This window comes from Tachypleus tridentatus, chromosome 6 (genome assembly GCF_004210375.1).
Source record: "Tachypleus tridentatus isolate NWPU-2018 chromosome 6, ASM421037v1, whole genome shotgun sequence".
In the NCBI taxonomy this organism is placed as follows: Eukaryota; Metazoa; Arthropoda; class Merostomata; order Xiphosura; family Limulidae; genus Tachypleus; species Tachypleus tridentatus.
Window position 1 is genome coordinate 122,700,655 of NC_134830.1, and position 22,182 is coordinate 122,722,836.

A 22,182-nucleotide genomic window follows, 5' to 3' on the forward strand; every position below is an offset into this window, starting at 1 on the left:
GAGGGGCGCTAAACTCGCAATCCGATGGTCGCGTGATCGAATCCCTGTCACCCACGCTCTCCCTTTCAGCCGTGAGAGCGTTATAATGTTACGATCAATCCCACTATTCGTTAGTAAAAGAGTAGCCCAAGAGCTGGCGGTATATGGTGAAAACTAACTGTCTTTCCTCTTGTCTTAAACCTCTAAATTAGAGACAGTTATCGCGTAGAGCCCTCACGCAGCTTTGCGCGAAATTAAAAAAAAGAAAAGAAAGTTGGAATAAAATTTTGTCAGTGTTTGACTTTCACTTCAATATTATAATATTTACTGAAATTGTGTGTGTAATATTAATTACAACTTACTCTTTTACAGCATATATTAGGAAATCTACTTTTGTATTAAAAAAGATGGAAAATCGAACAAAAACAACATATGACACTACAGTTTTTGCTTAATTTTTAAACTGTGCCATCATTAACAGTTTTATAGCAAGTTCTTAGTTTTTCCAAAAGAGGTCGTTTTGCTGCTTGCATGGGTGGGATAGACTGTTGAAACCGACACTTGTTGAGGTGTGTTAAATGTTAAATCGTTGTTGGAAGAAGTATATATACATTATATGTAGGATCGTCTCGGACATTTTGGATTTTCCTGAGTTACATTAAAAATTAAACTTTTAAAGTTTTTTTTTCAAATGTTATAGAAATTACAGTGCGTTTAAATGCATTTCCTATTTATTATATTTTTAAATACAGAAAAAGTACAGGGTTTTTCGATAATTTCCTTATTTGTTGGTTGCGGTCACACTTACATCTTCGATTTTAGGTATTCGGAGTGAGGCTTAATTTATCGTTTAACGCTGGAGTTGATCATGGGATGTGCCGTAAGTTCTACGGCCGAAAAGGATGCTGCTCTCAAGTCAAAGAAAATCGACAAAGATTTAAGGGCCGAGGAAGAAAAGCGAGATAGAGAAGTAAAACTGTTACTTTTAGGTAACATTTTTTACAATATTGTTATTTTATTCTATAACAGTGGCTATTTTAATGCTAACATTCTTCCATTTAACATTTAAAAACTCCAAAATATTTAAAAATTCTACATTTGACCCCGTAACTGGGTGTGAATGTTAGAAACTCGTACAATTAGAACACATTAATTCTTATTTCATGGAAGAACGGTAAGTTTTCGGATATGAAAAGTGAAAATCAGGGATTCGATTCTCATCGGTGGACACAGCAAATAGCTAGATGTGGCCTTGCTATAAGAAAACGCATATAATTTTTATTTTCCCATCTTACCCAGGAAGTTTGTGTCCATCTTACCCAGGATGTTCCTCACCCTCCTAACTTGTTCACAAACGGATGTACATTTATCTTGTGAACAGACGTCAAAATCTGTATATCTCCATGTGTAGTAGACTGCAGTGAAAATAATTAAACTTTGACAAATGTAGTGCAATACTTGAAAATAATATGCCAAAAACTTGAAAAAGAAAATGTTTCGGTACGCCTTGTAAATTGGCAATAGCTGAGATGTTAGTTATCAATCAACTAGAATTTTGTATAACTACCACTCACGAGATATTTCTTATTGTTTGAGAAGTAAATATGTTTATTTTTGAAATAACATACTCGTTGAGCTATTTGAAATCACCACATCTATAAACGGATATTGTAATACGTTATTTTCAACCAAATTATCTCATCTATTTAAGTTTTATTTTCGTGTCTTGAAACCACAGATACGTTACGTTTAGACTCGTAATCTGAGGGTCGCGGGTTCGCATCCCCGTCGCGCCAAACATGCTCGCCCTTTCAGCCGTGGGAGCGTTATAATGTGAAGATCAATCCCACTATTCTTTGGTAAAAGAGTACCCCAAGAGTTGGCGGTGGGTGGTGATAACTAGCTGCCTTCCCTCTAATCTTACACTGCTAAATTAGGGACGGCTAGTACAGATAGCTCTGGAGTGGCTTTGTGCGAAATTAAAAAAAACAAACAAATAAACGTTACGTTTACTTACGTTATCTTGAAAACCAGATTTTTTATCTCTCCAAATCGAAGGAATTGATTAATTTTAAAACAAATTATGTTTTAGTTGCTTCCTAAAAATATTCGTTTTGAATGAAATTTGTTGTTTTTGATGAAGGAAATCAATCAAAAAGTTGCACCAGTAAAAAAAGAAGAAAGAAAATGTCCCACTTTCTTCTCAAGAAGAGAAATAAATACAGCAAGGTCTTATAGTTATGATTTTTATACAAGGAAACATTTTCATAATTTGCTTATTACTGCTGTTATTTTTATCCTGGTAAGCAGTATCACTTCCTCCAATCACTGCTACGATTAATTTCCAGTGCTAGACACCCTTCTCCACTGTAGTTAATGAATATTAGGCCTGTGTTCGCTCATTCACAGACTGCAGTCTAAGATTAGTTATGGAGGATGGACAAGTTAATTGATTCTAGTTCTAGTCATTCAAGTTGTACATCAGCACTTGAACGTTTTTAGGTTGTGTAATCTGTATCTATCCTATTTGTAATAGTATTTCTTTTTCAATGTCAAATGCTTTGTTGTTAAGCGCAAGGATACATAATGGTTATCTGTGTTCTTTCCACCAGGGGTATCAAATCCGATTTTTAGCTTTATTGAGTGTTTTCTTATAGCAAAGCCACATCGGGCTATCTGCTAAAACCCCTGATTTTAGCGTTGTAACTCCGTAGACTTACCGCTGTACTAGCGGGGGGCAGCTTTATTGAGAAAAAAAACCTGACTTACTTCTCAGCCACCAGAAGGAAGGGCACGTAAAATATTGATAATAGTTGCAAATAGAAAAATTTCAAATCAAATGTGATTTTTTAAGTACAGATTGATGTGAGTTCAGGGGGATTAAGTTAAAACTTCTGGGTATCCTCAACTATTTTTATTGCAACAATTGATATAATGTGCAATACATGTCGTTGCATTTTATCTTTTATTCGAAGAGTTTATACGATAACATTATTTACGGTCGATATTAACGTGATTATGTGGTAATTTTTTTCAAATGCAGATATTGTTCGATATAATGTAGATTTATCTTAAAATGTATAAACAATGTCCCTAATGGTGCTACACGTTTTTATCACGTGTAATTTTGTTCTAGTGTATATTGCATGTATTTGAAAACAATAAAGTGTTTAATTCTTATCACAAGGATTAACTAGTTAGTTTCGAAGTTAAATATTTCGCTTTTAACATGATTTCTTTTGTGAGTTTAAGGGAAAACGTTGCACAGAACTGAATATTTCCAATAAAAGCGGATGTTAAGTGACGTCACTTCCAGTTGTCTCGCGCACTGGGAAACGGGCAGGACAATTATATCAGAAAGATAAAATCTTTTCAATCCAAGAGTTAGTGACGTAAACGAACCTTCTGTTAATTTTAGTTTGAAAGGGAGCTGCAGCACGTGATTTTCATCGTTTATTTGTACGTTACATATCATTGTAAAAAAACAAATAAATATTAATTTGGGTGTCTTTTTTAAGGACGAATTTGTAACACTTTTATTTTTAGTATTTCGCAAACATAACTAGTAGAACAGCATTCATAAATAAAATATCCATTTTATCAGTTTCCAAAAGCAAAATCAAAGAAGCCCTACTTATACTAAAACTCAAGCCAAAATTAAACCAATATAAAGGTACACCTTTATACTTATATTAATTAATAACGTAACATCTTACTGCATCGCCCCCTACAATCCCATCCCGTTTACACTCTTGTCCCTAACCCTTGTGCCCGGCAACGGTCAGTCGCAAACTCTCTTTGTTAACCTGAATATGATCTCAGGAGATCGAGACATTACACATGTAAAAACGGCTGGTATGGATAGAGAAAACTCAATGTAGAGGCGCAAACGACGTTCCGACCTTCTTCGGTCAACGTCAGGTTCACAAAAAAAGAAAGAGATAACTGACCGATAGCTGACCCTATGTTTGAAGGCGGTTGTGTAATTGAGTGTAGGAATGTAGAGAGCGTGCTTAGATGTTTGATTATATATTAATATAGGTGTAAAGGTGTTCCTTTGTATTGGTTTATTTTGGGCTTGAGTTGTTGCATAAGTAAGGCTTCTTTAATTTTGCGTTTTATTATGTCTGTTTCTTTATTTAGTATTTGAGTGTTTTCTATGGTTATGTTGTGTTTATTTGACTTACAGTGTTCGAAAACGTGTTATGGTGACTTTTTATGTTCTTTGAGTCTGGTTTCCATTTTTCTACTTGTTTCTCCAATATAGAAGTCGTGGCAGTTATCACATTGTATTTTATAAACAATATTGGTGTGGTGTTTCTCAGTATAGTTTTTACACAGTATAGACCTTAGTTTTGTGCCTGGTTTTTGAATAAATTTGGTATTAGCTGGAATGTTATATTTTGTTACTAGTTTTTGCCAAATGTTGGTTATTATTCTGCTGATGTCGGGAATATATGGTATGCAGCAATATATGGTTTCGTGATTTTCTGATTCGTGAGATATATTTACTTTTGTTGGTTGATTTTGCTTTCTATCTAGGTGTGTGCGTATAATGTTTTCTACGGTTTGTGGAGGAAACTTATTGATGTTGATGAAGTATTGTTTTATTTTGTCTAATTCGTCGTTAATTTTATCTGGTGAGCATAGTTTTATAGCTGTGTTTGTTGGGTGTCTGAGAAGGCCCCCGTTAGTACAGCGGTATGTCTCCGGATTTACAACGCTAAAATCAGGGGTTCGATTCCCCTCGGTGGGCTGAGCAGATAGCCCTTTGTGGCTTTGCTATATGAAAAAACAAAAAGTTTCTGAGAATGTTGAGTTTTTGTTTTGTTTCATGTGCTGAGTCCTAAGGAATGTATAGTCCAGTATGGGTGACTTTTCGGTGGATTTCTGTTTTAAATTGTGTATCGGTTCTTGTAATTTTGAGGTTAGGAAATGATATTTAATTGCTTTCTTCCTGTTCACATGTGAAGTTAATGTTGGGATGTATAGAGTTAATGTGATTGAAAAAATTAAGTGTGTGTTCTGTAGATGTGAATCTTGCAATCGTGTCTTCTACATATCTATACCAGTATAGTGGTGGATGTAATGCTGTGTTAATTACTCGTGTTTCAATCTGTGTCATAAAAATATTGGCTAGGACTGGTGATAAAGGATAGCCCATGCTTAGGCCATTTGTTTATATATAGTTGTGGTTGTTGAACATAAAGTTTGTCTTCATCGTGATGAATTCTATGAGGGTGCTAATTGGTTGCTGGGAATGTCTATTGATGGGTTAGGGTCTCGGATTTTAAGTTCTAAGGCTATCTTGCAGGCTTCAGCGGTTAGGACTTTTGAAAAGAGGGATGTGACATCGAAACTGGCCATAAAAGCTTTATGATTAAGATTATTAAGGCTAGACTTCAAATTAAAAGAGTCTTTGATGAATGAGCTGGTTGATGTTACATATCTAGAAATACTCATGCTATGTATTTGCGAAGATTGTAATTAAACGATTCATATGTGAAAATTAATCATAAATAAAGTTTTCTCTGTCCATACCAGTCGTTTTTTACATATATATTTTTTTCTTTTCAAGTGGGTTTTCTTGTCATCACAGATCAAAACATCGTTCTGTACTTTATTTCAATTAAAGTTTTAATACCCATACCAACCGTCTTGAGAATACATAGTTTCTATTCCCATAGATTTCCAACAAATAATTAGATTAGTATGAAATATATTTTGAAACATATTCAAAGCGATTATTGTTTAACGATTTGCTTATTTTCTGTTTCACGCAAAGCGACTCGAGGGTTATCTGTACTAGCCGTTCTTAATTTAGCACTGATAGACTAGAGGGAAGGCAGCTTGTAAACACTATCAACCAACAACCGTTGAGTTACTTATAACCAACGAATTATGGAATTGGGCCCGACATGGTCAGGTGGTTAAAGCACTCGGTTTGTAATCTGAGGGTCGCGGATTCAAATCCCAGTCACACCAAACACGGTCGCACTTGTCGCCGTGGGGGCGTTATAATGTGGCGATGAATCCCACTATCCGTTGGTAAAAGAGTAGCTAAAGAGCTGGCGTGGGTGGTGATGACTAGCTGTTTTCCCTCTAGTCTTACACTTCTGAAGTAGGGACGGCTAGTGTAGATACACCTCGTGTAGCTTTGCGCAAAATTCAAAAAACCAATCGAACCTAATAGAATTGACCATTACTTATAATATCCTCACAGCTGAAAGAGCAAGCATGTTCAGTGACAGAGTTTCGAACCTGCGACCCGCAACTTGCGAGTTAAGGAAAATTATAAATTGATGAAGTTTCTGGTTTTAAATATAATGTGCACAATTTAATTTCAATTAGTTTTCTTTTGTAAGTTAAAACTATATAGGTGTTTTGCAATTACATAGATATCGTTGATGTAATGTTCTTAATTGATGTACACTTTAATTAAGCGAGAGTTTTGGAGAGTACAAAATTAGTAATAACTTAGTAGAGAATGTTATAAAAATTAAAATATAAGAAGTTTAAGCTTTAAAAAAAGGAATGGAATAAGTTAGTGATTCGGAATTAGGCATTAGGCACAATCAGAGATACGATGATATTTTTTTATTCAGGTTCCAATGAGGCCAGCTGTCCTGAATTGGAATAGTAAGACACATTCTTTATGTGTTCATCACAAAAGTGTTTCCGCCTTCTTGATTTTAAAGTTAAAATATTAGTTGTTAATAAATTTATACAAGAAGTTAAATTAGTGGCCATTAGCAAGGCTTATATGATGCCAAGAGTGAGTATTAAAGAGGTACAATTTATGGGCCTGGCATGGCCAAGTGGGTTAAGGCGTTCGACTCGTAATCTAAGGGTCGCGGGTTCGAATCCCCGACGCACCAAACATGCACGCCCTTTCAGCCGTGGGAGTGTTATAATGTGCGATCAATCTTACTATTCGTTGGTAAAAGGATAGCCCAAGAGTTGGCGGTGGGTGGTGATGACATAACCAAAAATAATTATACTGGTCTTATACTGCTAAATTAGGGACGATTAACGCAGGCAGCTCTTGTGTAGCTTTTCGGGTTTAATTTGTTCCAATCTAGAGTCTTTAAGCACGAATCGTTTGTTCATTATGCTTTTCTCTCACTCTTATGATATAATAGAAAATTTAAAAAAAAAGTGACGAACCCTAAATATAACTTCTTTTCAGGCACACTGTACTTATATATTAATAGTAAAACAAACCATAAAAAAGTGACGTTTATTGGCACAGTGAAAGGTAAGATCTTTATTATTGGTTATAGCCGACTAATTACATATTTACATAACAGACGAAATGAAGATGTCGCAGCGACAAACCAAAGAACGCAACGCCTCATGGCTGACACCTAAAATACAAAACAACTAATATTCTTGTGGCTTTTATGCAGTATTCTGCCATTTGCGTGGTGGAGTTGTAATGAAGGTGAACCAGTTTAGTTGTAGAAGTTTATTTACAAAAAACAAAAAGTGAAATTAATATCGTTACGTATATGTTTTATTTCAGTAGCTTACAACATTTATGTAATTCAAAATTTATCTTGATTTTAATACAATAACAATAAGCAAAGCTGAATATTTATAATATTCAACTTATTAATTGAACAAGCCGAGAACAATAACTACGTAATGTTTAATTAAAAAAAAATTATTTTATTTTGACAGCCCTATTGCTCTATTGTGGATTCAATGTTCATCTTGTATTTAAGCAGTTAATGTGGCTGTATGATATATTACCAGTAAGCTACTTATGGCGTTAAAATTTTGGTTTCAATACTCAAGATGATGAGAGCACAAATAGCCCATCGTGTATTTTTGCATTAACAACAACCCAACCTTGTCAATTATAACATGGTAGCCCCAACAAACTCTCATATTCAATACGATAGTTGGTAACACCTTTAACAGATAATAAAATATATAGTTTAGTTCATATGCAACAGCAAATCTTGTGCGTTAAATGTTTGTTTGTTTCAAGTTAAGCACGAACGCAAACGCAAACTAACGTAGAAGGGGTTTAGTTTAGAGAGAGAGAAATCTGAAGAATTCTCTCGGTGTTCAGGAACGTTGTGGTTTCTCTTCGTCCCCTTTCGTGAAAGATTATTGAAATTAGCAGGGGGGGTGTTTTTCTTTTGTTTTAACTCTTTTTTGGGTAAAGGAGTGAGGTTGGTCATAATATTGATGGGCGAGACAGAGGTAGCACCGGAGAAACGATCCTGACCAGGTACCGAAAAGCAGATGTTAAAGTAAATATGAACATGAACATAAGAACATGAAACGACCCGATTCACGGCATGGCACTAGTGTTGCCTTGGCTGGACCTTAAAGATCCAATGCCTAAGATTTGGCTGTCGGGGGGAAACGGGAGTGCCCCGTTAAAACCCACTTTTACAGGACAGGCGCCAAGAGATTTACCTGTCCTGTACCCGATACCTGAAAAAGAGATACATAATATATACGTGTGTTAAGCACGAAACTACACGATGGGCTATTTGTACTCTGTCCATCACGGGTATCAAAACCCGTTTTCTAGCACTGTAAGTCTGCAAATATACCACTGTGCTACTGCACGTTAAGACAAGCATAAGATAATTTAGTGTCAGAAGTTCAAAGTTCGTTACCACATACTAAAAAACACGATAATTCGATTTGCTGCAACGTTTTGTCTACAGTAAGTATACCACTATAATTAGTTTTGGTTATGTCAGCAGCACTATCCAGATATCCTTAAATGACATCATTTTGTAACATTATAGAGAGCAAAGCAGTCATAATAACCAATTTTATTCACTCTATAAAAGGTTTACAGTAACAATTAATACAACTATATTATCATTAAAATTTAATGAATTAGCCACAGTGTCTACATACTCACGTATGTAAACTAACTAAGCTACTAAATGATAAATTGAAAGGTTTAAAAAACCATAAATAGCGAAGAAACATTATTCAATTATAGTCTTGTCAATAAGAAATCAATTCTATGCATCATACAGTTACAATAAACCAGCAATTATTTTACTAGAAAATACGACACAAAAAATAATAATATAGTCCAACACGTTAAATGCACTTATATATGTTTTAAAAAATCATAATATGTTAGGATGCATTTGCTGACTGGAAACTAAAACATTAATTAATTACATGACTTGCTTAAGTGAAATAATGCGCTTAATAATCTTCTATAATTCATGTAGAATGTATGTTTATACATATATGTGTGTGTGTAATTATAAACCTTTTGTAAATAGTTGTAAGTGTACACTAATCCAGTTTGGTTTCAGAGATATTTCTAGGGGTGAGACAGATACATGGTAAAATTAGTATGAATGGGAATTCTCTTTCTCTTGAATGCATTTTTTGGAACAGTATATTCTGAAGGTAATCTAACGATTGTTGGATACTGAACCAATGTTTCTATCTGATACAAGAGTGGAATATCTGCATGACTCCATTTCTCTTTAACTCTAACCCTTGCATTAAACCTGTCTTCATTTGGTGTAGAAATTACACATTATAGGCCAGTCATGATCATACCCTGAATAAAAGACTGTTGAGCCCACTGAAAATGTTCCACTGTGTGTTCATTTATACAGTTACGAATTTGTATTTGATTCGCCATCCATATTCAAAGTTACACTGTACATAATATTTTGGAAACCTTCATTTTTGAAGATGTTTTTATTTCTGCAGAGAAGGTGCATTACACCTGAATACAACATAGTTAACTAATTAGAATGGTGAAAAGTTATAGTTTAAGAAGTTAATATATGTAGTGGTTTAAGATCAGTGTATACAGTAACTTGTAGTTGACTGGAATTCTTATCATAACAAAAAATAAACAAAATAAAACAAACTGGTTTTATAAAGATGGTCACAATAACATACTACAAACTTGTTTTATAAAGATGGGTGGTTAAAGTACCTTGCACTCGACTGTAGTTTATGGTTACAGAAAAATAAAATTGTTTAGAATTTTTTATACAGATCAATGGATTACAGAACAGCAAATAATTGATTTCTAAAAGCGCTCTAGCTTCTAGAAATAAAGTAATTTATTTGTAAAACAACAAATACAATTTTACAGTCAAAACATAATTCTTTACAGCAAATAATTACTACTTTTTAACACTATTATTTTAGTTTTGTGTAACGGTTCTATATTTTCTGTTCGTGTTTTGCAGTAAAACATAAAACAACACAATGAATTGTCCGTGTCGTGCCAATCTGAGGTTTTGAATTCTGGTTTATATCAGTTCTTTCTGTTTTCAGGTGCTGGTGAATCTGGGAAAAGCACCATTGTTAAACAAATGAAGTAAGTGTGAACTTGTTATACCGTAATAGTTGATACATTATGTTATGTGATAAGTAAACGTAAACTTGTTATACCGTAATAGTTGATACATTATGTTATGTGATAAGTAAACGTAAACTTGTTATACCGTAATAGTTGATACATTATGTTATGTGATAAGTAAACGTAAACTTGTTATACCGTAATAGTTGATACATTATGTTATGTAATAAGTAAACGTAAACTTGTTATACCGTAATAGTTGATACATTATGTTATGTGATAAGTAAACGTAAACTTATTATACTCTAATAGTTCATACATTATATTATGTGATAAGAAAAGGTGAACTTATCGTATTGTATTTGTCCTGTGACAATAACATCACAAAAGAAGTGGATTTCTGTGTGATTAATCATACTCATAAAACACTGTCTTACAATAAATTACTACGGACATGAGAAGAAAAAGTAAACAGTCTGTCATTGGAATTAATCCTATAACACAGAGGTCCATAACAATTTGTTATTGGAATTCACCGTAGAATATACAGGTCCATTACAGTCTGTTATAGGAATTAACCTCAGAACATACAGGTCTATAACAGTTTGTTATCAGGATTAACCCTAGAACATAATGAGAAGTAGTTATCGGAATTAATCCCAGAGCACACTGTTCCTTAACACTTTGTCATCAGAATTAATTCAAGAATATAATAGCAGTTTGTTATCGCAATTGACACAAAAACATAATAACAGTTATACATGATGAAAAGAAACCCACTTGAAATAAAAATGTATTCTCAAGAGGGCTGGTATGAATTTTAAAACTTTAATTAAAATGATGTACATAAAAACATTTCCACCTTCTTAGGTCATCTCCAGGTTATTATAATTAATGTTTTAATACCCATATTAGCCATCTTTAAAATACATAATAACAGTCACTCTCAGGAATTAATTCTTGAACATACACTGCTGGCCAAAATCTTAAGGCCAATGAACATAAAGTAAAAATATGCATTTTGCATTGTTAGACTCAACCACTTTTCTGAATAGAGCTTCGAAATATGACAATAAGAAAAGGTAAAATAAAAATACAATATAGCATTTAATAGGGAAAATGTAAACACTATGAAATTAGCCTAAATACTAGCTGGTCAAAAGTTTAAGACATACCAAAAAGAAGTCCTAAACAGGGTAAGAAATGCCCAACAAAAGGTCTCAGTAGTTAGTTTCACGGCCGTCAATGCGAATAACTGCAAACATTTGCTTTGGCATGGTCGATATAAACGTTTGCAGAAGGCTAGCTGGAATGTTATTCCAAGTTGTGAAGATAGCTTCACGAAGATCATGTACTGTTTGGAATTGACGTCCATTTTGTAGACTTCCCTTGCCATTCACCCCCAAACATTTCCAATGGGGTTCAGTTCGGGCGAACACGCTGGATGGTCCAAAAGAATCACGTTATTCGCCATTAAAAAGTCCTTTATCCTGCGGGAATTGTGAATTGCAGCATTGTTCTGCTGAAAAATCCAGTCATTTCCACACAAGCGAGGATCTTCAGTCAATAAGGATGCTCTCTCCAACATGCCAATGTAGTCAACTACTGTTTGACGACCCTGTATAACCTGAAGCTCCATTGTTCCATGGAAGGAGAAAGCACCTCAGATCATGATGGAACCTCCTCCACTGTGTGATGTAGAAAATGTCTCCGGTGGGATATTCTTATCGTGCCAGTAACATCAGAAGCCATCTGGACCATCCAGGTTAAATTTGTTCTCATCAGAGAACAAAACCTTTGTCCGCTTTTCTACGCCCCATGTTTGGTGCTTCTCAGCAAAGTTTAATTGAGCTGTTTCGTGGTGTGGACGGAAGCGTGGCCTTTGAAGAAGTTTACGATTTTTAAAGCCTTTCTCTCGTAAATGCCGTCTTATTGTTCTTGAGCTGCATTTTGCGTCTGTAAGGGCCTCAATCTGATTCGACGATCGGCTGGTTGTCTTGCCGGACAACCGTCGAATCCTTCTGCTCAACGCTGGCGAAACTTTCTTGGGCTGACCCCTGAAATTCTCGTTCCGTATCTCTCAGGGTATTTTAAGAAATTTTCAACAGCAGTTTTACTACGTTCAATCTCACCAGCGATGGCACGTTGAGAGAGACCTTGCTTTTGCAGCTTGCCAATTCTGCCACGGTCAAAATCTGTGAACTTTTTAGCCTGTGCCATGTTTTTACGGAATATAACACAGGTGATGTCAGTGGGAGATGTTGACAACCTAATGCTTGAACACAAATGGCTAAATTTCGTTAGGTGTTTACCAATTAACGCTTTGTTTCAATATGATCTTAAACTCTTGACCAGTTAGTGTTTAGGCTAATTTCATAGTGTTCATATTTTCCCTGTTAAGTGCTAAAAAAAGTTTATTTGTATTTTCCCTTTTCTTATTTTTATCTTTCGAAGCTCTACTCAAATGAGTGGTTGAGTCTAACAACGCAAAATGCATATTTTTCTTTTTGTTCATTGGCCTTAAGATTTTGGCCAAGAGTGTATAGGTCCACAACATTTTCTCATATCGGAATTAACCCAAGAATATGCGGGTCCATAACAGGCTGTAATAGTAACAATAATAACTCGCTAGAGGGCTACAAAAGGAGCGTCAGCCTTTTGCATAGATAGCGTTATGGAAGATCGTGTGTCAGAAGTTGTGTGGATGGTACCGGTATGTTACAAATGGAAGTTTATTCTTGTTGGATGTATTCTATAAAAGTTTAAGTAATAAAAGATTTCCAAAACTGTTGCAAAAGGTTTTCTAAAGGATGTATAATTGGTGAAGGTTAAAGCTGTAATAGTAAGTTAAATATGTTTGGAATCAACTAAAGTGCCTAGCAGCTAACAAACTGACATCACTGTATTGATATTGACAAAAAACGCTGTTTTTTTTCACTAGATGTTAATTAGGCAAAGTCTATAACCACATGTCGAAGTCAATACGCTAGTTTCTTTATAGGATGTGATCATTCGTGCTGTATCATTTATAGGCATTTCTTATGGATGTTTGTGCCAGTGGCTTACCCAAACAGTACCCTAAAACTTGTCATTCACAAATGGTCAATATACTTCAGAAGAAATGACCACAAGAAAGACAAAATCGACCCCAAGTTTTATATAGAAACTCCCTATGAAGGAAATTGCGCTACAATTGCTATCATTACTTTTGAATGTCTTATTCATTCTAAGAACCCATGGGTGAAAGCAAAGGAGATCATGTTATGTCAACCATGCTATATCTGCCATATATAATTGTGTATATAAAAACAGTTTTCATAAATTGAATTTTTAGGTTGTAAATGAGATTAAGCAAGTGAATTGTAATATTTTTATTTGAGTTGTTACATACAGTGAGTTTCACCTTTGTCTCTGAATCTAGAATTATTCACGAAAGAGGCTACTTGGAGGAAGAATTACTCCAATTCAAGCCCATCGTCCACAGCAACACTGTCCAAAGTTTAGTGACTATCATCAAGGCAATGAGCCAATTAAAAATTCATTTTGGTAACCTTGCCAGAACAGTAAGTGTGCTCTTGTTAGATCAAATACAAGTTGACTAATACAAGTTAAGATTTATAAGAAACCAACTTAAAAAAAAAAAAAAGACCAGAAAGTGTATGTTAACACTGATAAATAACTTAGTTCTCTATGAAGGCAAATGACTTTCTTGCATTATTGTTAATTTCAGAGAATACATCCTAAAAGTTGCTTGTATTATTATTAGCCTTCACATTTACTGTTGGGCTCTTTATGCAAAACCATAAGAATCAGAGTAACTTTTCTGTTAGTTAATAGTTTTCATAAAGTTGGTTATGGTACTTATTAAAGAGGTAAAATATTATGGGCTACATACAGCAAGCTATGAAGCTAAGAAGAAAGCATTTGAACTTGTTGCATGATACTAAAGATACATTTTGATATGTGTTTTCTGTAAAATAACTTATTTCACTTGATGCATAAAGTGAACAGTAACAAAGTGGAATTATTCATGATGATGAGTAACCCACTTGAAGTAATTTAATTTGAGTGCTAATACTCATACCGTCCATCTTGAGAATACGAAGTGAAATCTAATATCTTTTCATGTTGTAGTTCTTTGTTAAATAAAATATTTGTTTTTTAAATATAACAGTGAAGTGTACAATAATCAGTGATGTTGAGAAAACCCACTTGTAGAGAAATATATATGCAAAAATGGCTCGTTTGGGTTGAGAAAATATTTTACATAGAAGAGCGAACAACGTTTCGACCTTCTTCGGTCATCGTCAGGTTCATAAAGGAAGAGTTCGCTCTTCTACATAAAATATTTTCTCAACCCAAACGAGCAGAAGTGTACAATAGTTCCCCTTGTTTCACATTTTATGTTTACAATGACTCAAGACACTCAGAAAAGGCTCTGATAGGTGGTGGTTGTTATAATTATTATCACAATTCCAATAAAACCATCAAAGCTAAGTCCATATTCTTACTTGATTTTTTGCCACCATTTTATTTTTTTATATAGTTAGTTTATCATTATTAAGATTAATGACTTTGGTTTAAACTGTACCATACAACAATATAAATATATAACATATTCAGTTGAAAGTTAATTACTCATCAAAGAATTGGATGGATCTGTTTATTAAGTGGTGATTCAGCCGAGATGTCAATCAGGACATGATATTAAATCTTGTAATAATTAACCACTGATGTTAAGTGGAATAATGAAACTGAACACTAAGTGAAACACAAAATAAACAAGTTTTACTACAATGCTAAAGACAAAAACAGTGTGTAATTTCTTCCAGGTACAACACAGTAATTTATATTTAGTTATATTAACTGCTTCTCCTCCAAGTCCAAGCTATCTAAACACAGTGTTTGGTAATTCACAAGAAAAATATTTACCTTGAGCAACTAGTGCCACCACTGTTGATATCATGACACAAACTGCAGTGTTGCAGCAATATCAGAGTAGAATAGGTAATATTTACAAAATATTACACCAGGGTTTACTAGACCTTTATAAGGCATTAATAATATTACAGTAGGGTTTACTAGACCTTTATAAGGTTTTAATAATACTACATTAGGGTTTACTGTTTGGCTTGGCATGGCCAGATGGTTAGGGCATTCAACTTGTAATCTGAGGGTTAAAAACTCTGTCACACCAAACATGCTTGCCCTTTCAATTGTGGGGGCATTACAATGTGATGGTCAATCCCACTTTGTTAGTAAAAGAGCAGCCCCTCTTGTCTAATACAACTATATTATGGATGGCTGGTGCAGATAAGGAAATTGTATATAATGTGGTAATTAGAAAGAGTTTCAAGACTTACACAAGTGATTTTTTAGTAAAGTCTTGTATACACTCCAATGAAATAGTTCTGTGGGATGTATCCCTTTAAAAAAGGAGAATAAATCTGACATCACGTTTTTCTCAGAAAGATGCTCAGCAGTTTCTGACACTGGCAAGCACTGTTAAAGATGGAGTGCTTACTCGGGATGTTGCTGACCTCATGAAAACACTCTGGCATGATCCTTGTGTTCAGAAATGTAACAGTCGATCAAGAGCATACCAACTGAGTGACTCAGCATCCTAGTAAGTTATTCTGAATGTTATTGTAATATAAATTTGAACAGTTAAAAAATGGTTAGTTCATGAACTTCCTAAACAGGTTTAGCATAATTGTATTCTTTTTGCAGAACAGTCATATTAAATATTCCATTATTTCATGCATGAAATATATATATCTGATATATGGGTTTAAAATCGGTAATGAAACAAAACCTTTAGAGAGATAATATTAGATGATAATTTCATTGGTAAGTTTGTTTCCTCTTAACTTAGTTTGAGTTACTTTTCTAGAGTAGGGTGTTCTCGTGTCGACAAGGGTAAGATGTTATTTTTTGAAACTCGCTAGATAAACACAGCAAAATTGTAGACAAAGGCAATATTTAAATAGATACATTCCATAAAACATCCACAGTAAATTAAAAATTACTCTGTATGGACATTACTATTTTAAAACATTGTAAATATTTCCCTTTATCTTATAGCTACCTTAACTCCTTAGATAGGATCTGTGACGAAAACTACATTCCGAGCCAAGAAGATGTGCTTAGAACCCGAGTGAAGACGACTGGAATTGTAGAAAGTCAATTTATTTTCAAAGGCATTAATTTTAAGTATGAAGTAGTTTTAAAATATAGTTTGTATTGTTTATAACCATTATAAGGACTATATTATAAAATATACTTTGTATTGTTTATTACCTTTATAACTGGTCCATTATTTTGGTATGTCTCAGTGTGGATGCAGTCCAATGTAATTTTTGAATGAAACTTGTATATATATGCATATATGACTGTCAAACTCATTCTAATTAACATAAATCAAATTTCATGCTATTGTTTACAAATATTCAGGATATTTTATCATAAGTTTCATGAAAAGGTTTTTTTATTGTGGTATTAATAAATGTTAGGCCAACTAACTGTTAAAATGCAACTATTATTGGAGGAACTTTAGACTTAAACTTTGATAAATTCCAATAAGATATTTTAAACTTTCATCTTTGTTAGAATGGTTGATGTGGGAGGTCAAAGGTCAGAGAGGAAGAAGTGGATACACTGTTTTGAAGGAGTTACAGCTGTTATCTTTTGTGTGGCCCTGAGCGAGTACGACCAAGTTCTGGCTGAGGACGAAACAATGGTACTGGTTTGTAATGTCTTTATTGATACCTTACTCCAGTTGTGATTGTTTTATTTCAGACTAAAGATCATGATAATTCTCTCTGTCTCGAATTGTTGGTCCATTATTTTCTAACTGAAAACTGGGATTTGACTGTCACTCTTATAATGCATCCATGGCTCCACAGTTTAGAGGATCTAAACCACAGAACACTAGAGTGTCACACTAACCACTGGTGCATGCTTGGTTCTCCATGACACTAGCCACTGTCCTATGTGTGGTTTTCTACAACTTAAACCACACATCAGTACTCTGTCATATGAACCACTGGACCATGCTCCTTTCTCCATAACATGAACAACACATCCATAATCTGTCACACTAACTACTGGGCAGTGCTTGGTTCTCCATGACATAGTCTATAACACTTTGCTGTGTTGGTTCTCTGTTTATTATTGATATATAAGTTAAAATGATGAAATAAAAAATACTTTTGATGACTTAACTTTCATTTTAAGACATATATTTCATTCTAGTGTTGAGAGAAGACATGTAACTGTTTATATTTATTCTGTCATTTGATAGATATTTGGATACTGTACTCCTCAAATAAGAACCATATTTTACAAGTTTTTTTTTACCTTGAATCATGTAAAAAGAAATGTTTTGTCATTAAATCATATGGACAAGCTTCTGTTATGTTTATTGGAATCTTTTAAATTCATAAAAAGTTATCAGTGTTTTAATATAAATCAAAATATTTCCTTCTCTGTCATAAGACTCATCCATCCTGTAACAACTGACTAACACATGATTCTGATGTGTGTCAGTAAAACTCATCCATCCTGTAATGAAGTACTGATGCCCTAATATTCTTATTACTAATGATATCTGTGTAAGTGTGGTTATGGTTCTGAGCATATTTTAAGAGATGTAACTAGTCAAACAATATTAGCCCAGTCTTTTCAGTGGATACTAATGAGTTGTTGCTTTCGGCAGTTAAAAGTATTGGACAGTTAACATAGTACTCTTTAGTCTGAAACAAATCTCTGTATTACTAGTTTATACATGTGTGTGTTTTGTATGGGTAAGTATACATTAACTTCTCTCCCTCACATATTAAAATTAATATACCTTTTCAAGACAGATTATCTCTGCTGTCAGTTGATGCTAAAATGGAATTGTTAATAGATGATAAATTCAGCTCAATGTAAGAAAAATCTAAGGTTTTTCTGATGTAAAAGTTTTGAAACTATTTAATTTAAATTAAATTAGAACATGAAAATAAAGTTACTACTACTGGTTCAGTCTGTATATCCAGCATACAGTTATTAGTTGTATCAGTGAAAGTTTTTATTTCTTTAGTCTACACTTTGTTACTTGTATTTCTTAATTGCTCATTGTCTTTTTGTATTATCTTATTAAGTAGGTCATTTATTACAACAGTTGAGTCTGCTAAGTTGTGATTTGTTGATGGAGATTAAAATCTTCTTGTTTGCTGTTTTATAATTAGTGTAAACTGTAATATTCTCTTGTTTAAAAACTGTTTTCTTGTAAATATTCAGTGCTGTTAATTATGATAAATTGAATATTTATAAATCCTCCAAGTGACAAAGGAGGTCTTGTTGATTTTCCAGAACCGTATGGTTGAATCTATGAAGCTGTTTGATTCTATATGTAACAACCAGTGGTTTGTACATACTGCTATGATCCTGTTTCTAAACAAGAAGGATTTATTTGAAGAAAAGATAACCCGTTCACCACTGACCATCTGCTACCCAGAATACACAGGTAGTTTTCTTATATTCTTGAACTTTATAAATATTAGTGAAACCTGCACTTCTGTACAGTGTAGGACTCTGTTCAAAAGTACTTCATTGTTTTGGTAAGAAAAACATATTTTATTATTTCAGGAGCCAACTGTTATGAAGAGGCTGGTGCCTATATTCAGAAGAAGTTTGAAGACCTTAACAAGCGGAACAGTACTAAAGAAGTTTACACTCACTTTACTTGTGCTACGGACACAAATAACATACAATTTGTGTTTGATGCTGTTACTGATGTCATAATCAAAATCAATCTTAAAGACTGTGGGTTGTTCTGATTGTAAGACACTTCTTTAGGGAGTTCATGTTAACGTCTTAGTAGCCTTGTAAAACAAATAGTTGAGGAATTATGGTAATAAACCTAGAAACACCCACTTGTTAATTAAGTACAAATGATCCTTCATTGTTACACAATCATCAGAAAATATCAATCTGTATATTCATTTTCAACTGGATGTTGATTTGGTCTTAATATGTAAACAAATCAAGAAACCATGGAGAACAATAACCATCGAGATATGTGTGAGCTTTTTATAATAATGTTCTTCTACATTTTAATAACACCTCAGGTATCAATCATTTTGTTATTGAAAATACTGAGTATTTATTATTATAAACCAGAAAGTATAAGGTGTAACTTAGTGTTGCAAGTATATACTGAAAATTCATTCAATCTGTGCTATTCTATTTACCTGGTTCTGCTTATTGTGTGATTAAAAATTGCAGAAATATGTTTTATAAATAAAATATTTTGTTAAATTTACAACTCTTAATTAACCAAGGTTAAATTATATTGCTGCAGTTGAATAAAAACTAATAATGGCTGGTTTTAACAGGAAATGCAAGGTGGGAATAGTTAACCTCGGTACTGTTACGTGACACGCACATTTTGGCACCAGATCTTACTTTAGGAAATTATCTCAGCATTATTAACAAAATGTGATATTTCATAATAAACTTGAATTCAAAGTTTTATTTAATTATGTTTTGTAACTCTGGGGATATATTGGTTTGGTTATAAACTTTTTTTATTCCAACAGAAGTAAGTGAAATGTATTTTACTACATCCTGGTGATGAGGGGTTATTCATCTGTTCTGAAAATGAACTGTTTCCTGCTGAATTTCTGTGTGGCCAATAGAAAGAAAACAGGGGGTTTTGATGCTGTTTTCAACAGTCTTATTTCAATAACTACAGAATCCATTGTTTTTGTGTAACAAAGTCAAATACTTTATAATACGTTTCCATACCACCATAGATGAGTTAAAACATTCTATAAGCTCTTAAAAAAAGTAATGAATATGTCACTTCAACAAGAAATTAAAAATACTTTTTCTACAATGTTGAGAGGATTTGGAAACAGAAGGGGTCTGTCCCCCAGTAGACATCATTTTGTGCATGTTTGGTAAGAGTATTTAAATAAACTTTCCAACTATAAAGACACTGACAAATGAATAATACACAACCCTAACCATTCTGAAAACTACAATAAAAACAATTCTTGAGATACCGTGTTCATCTGTATTTAGTTCATACCATCATAAAAAGTGATTCTGTAGAGAAATTTGAAAATTTTATTCTCATATGATTTCATTTTTAGATTTATCATTCACCACTGGTTCAAGAGAATTTTTTTACAAATTGTATATTCAACTAGTAACTTTATGGTTGAAAAACTGTTATTAATTCAGTATGTCAAAATATATTCATGTCAATCTCACATAACAATATAAAGATTCAATAATGGACTCTATTTATGGCCTCATGGAAGATTTTGATATATAAACAGGTCTCCACACTAACTACACGATTACCATCACGTGAAGCTCTGGCCATAGGGTGTCTTTATGCCATATTTTCAATTCAGAATTTATAAAACTAATACTTTGATATATGTAAAAACTCTAGTGTCACCATTGTTTCTAATGTAAAGATTAACTTATACTAAACAAAGCTAGAAATCATGGTTTTGTTCTGCACTGTTTTACCATACTCAGTATAAAACTAAAGTTTTATTCAGTACATCCTTGTTTTACCTATCATTAACCTTCACGCTAATTACTTCATTAACTCTTACTCTTACAGGAATTGGACTGTACGCATTATTTTTGATAAATTTATAAAACTTTCTACTGACACCTCATCCTTAAGCCCAAAACGTTCGTTTTACACACGTTGTAGGGTTTGCTAAGATATCTTTGTGTACACAAAAGTTTGTTACTGTCTCTATATGAAAAGTTAAGCAATGCAATATTTTTCAACACTATGTTTACACTTCAGTTACCCAAGAAAGAAAACTTCTAATCTACATAATTAACGAGTAAACATGTGGTTAAGCCAGTCTAATGGCTTCTGTAAACTCAGCGATGACTTGAAGGAAGAGGGAAGAAGCCTCCAGCAACCCCACAAGGCCAGACTAAGTACTGATATCTTTAGGGTGTGACGAAAGACTTTAGCAGCAAGAGACGGTTCAGGAACACTAGTTGAAACAAAGATTATTGTTCAAGTATGACATTAAACCCAATTGACTAAAAATTATAGAACTGAGGAAAAACAGGACAGGTGTATACACTACAATACCATTATTACAACCATGTTGAAATATACAAGGGGAGAAACTTAAGTTGTACAGATATTTAACATGTTCTGTACTATTCACTACAGAACAATAGCAAGTAAAATAGAGGAGCTAACCCACCATTCTGTTTATATATTTGGTCAATGAATTTGAAGTAGTTCTGACCAAGGCATGTGTTGTTATTGTTTGTAATTCCTGGGTCTGAACAGAGGTCTACTTTTTCTATATCCATTACATCACTAACAATTTTTATTGAAGGTTTTGGTTCTTACCATGTTACGAAACTGTTTGAATTAGTCATATTATCTTTGCTTTTGTGATAAGTAAACTATAATTAAGTTTAGATTTTATTTAAACTAAACACCAATTTGATGCAAAAAAGGTGAACTAGATGATCTAGACATTTCAGAAATGAATCCAGGAAAAGTTCTAAGCAATGAAATCAACTTGACCTTCTTCCCACTTGTCTCTAGATGACGGTGGAGGCCACTTCTGTTGTTTTATTTAAACTTGTATATAAAAACAATAATTCAAATAAAATATATTTTTCTTAAGTGTATAACTGTCTTGTTTTCCTCAGTTCTGTAATTTCAAATATCATTTATGTACTGAATATTACATTAATAAAACACTGAAAAACTTGCATTATAAAACAATGTATAGTCTAAATCAAGGTATACTGTTACAACAAACAAACTTTAATAATTAATTCATCTAACATGTATACTGTTACACTGTCACCATATTTAAAATGCACTGTAAACC

General features: G+C 33.4%; 2 protein-coding genes across 4 annotated transcripts in view; one reads left to right on the plus strand and one right to left on the minus strand.

Annotated features, from left to right (window-relative positions):
- The first annotated feature begins 489 nt into the window (after positions 1-489).
- On the plus strand, positions 490-21,974 carry LOC143253507 (guanine nucleotide-binding protein G(i) subunit alpha-1-like). Of its 2 annotated transcripts, XM_076507516.1 has the most exons (9): positions 490-548; positions 802-968; positions 10,273-10,315; positions 13,719-13,860; positions 15,766-15,923; positions 16,382-16,510; positions 16,907-17,036; positions 18,653-18,806; positions 18,929-21,974. In XM_076507516.1, exons 2-9 carry the CDS (start codon positions 848-850, stop codon positions 19,117-19,119), a joined length of 1,068 nt encoding a protein of 355 aa, XP_076363631.1. In that variant the 5' UTR covers positions 490-548; positions 802-847; the 3' UTR covers positions 19,120-21,974. The 2 variants fall into 2 exon arrangements, with proteins under 2 accessions (XP_076363631.1, XP_076363632.1); XM_076507517.1 differs by lacking the exon at positions 490-548 and having other exon boundaries at positions 819-949.
- Positions 20,046-22,182, minus strand: part of LOC143253506 (traB domain-containing protein-like) — a 28,367-nt gene continuing 26,230 nt past the window's right edge. For both annotated transcript variants that reach the window (XM_076507514.1, XM_076507515.1), the window contains exon 9: positions 20,046-21,318. In XM_076507514.1, the coding sequence (XP_076363629.1) occupies positions 21,153-21,318 (166 nt within the window). In that variant the 3' untranslated portion in view covers positions 20,046-21,152. The remainder of the gene's footprint in view (positions 21,319-22,182) is intronic.

Excerpts from the sequence above, each read along its gene's own strand:
- LOC143253507 (XM_076507516.1), top strand. The coding sequence starts at position 848 with ATGGGATGTGCCGTAAGTTCTACGGCCGAAAAGGATGCTGCTCTCAAG. Across the intron at positions 10,316-13,718 it reads ACCATTGTTAAACAAATGAA|AATTATTCACGAAAGAGGCT; the intron begins GTAAGTGTGAAC and ends CTCTGAATCTAG. Across the intron at positions 17,037-18,652 it reads TGGCTGAGGACGAAACAATG|AACCGTATGGTTGAATCTAT; the intron begins GTACTGGTTTGT and ends TTGATTTTCCAG.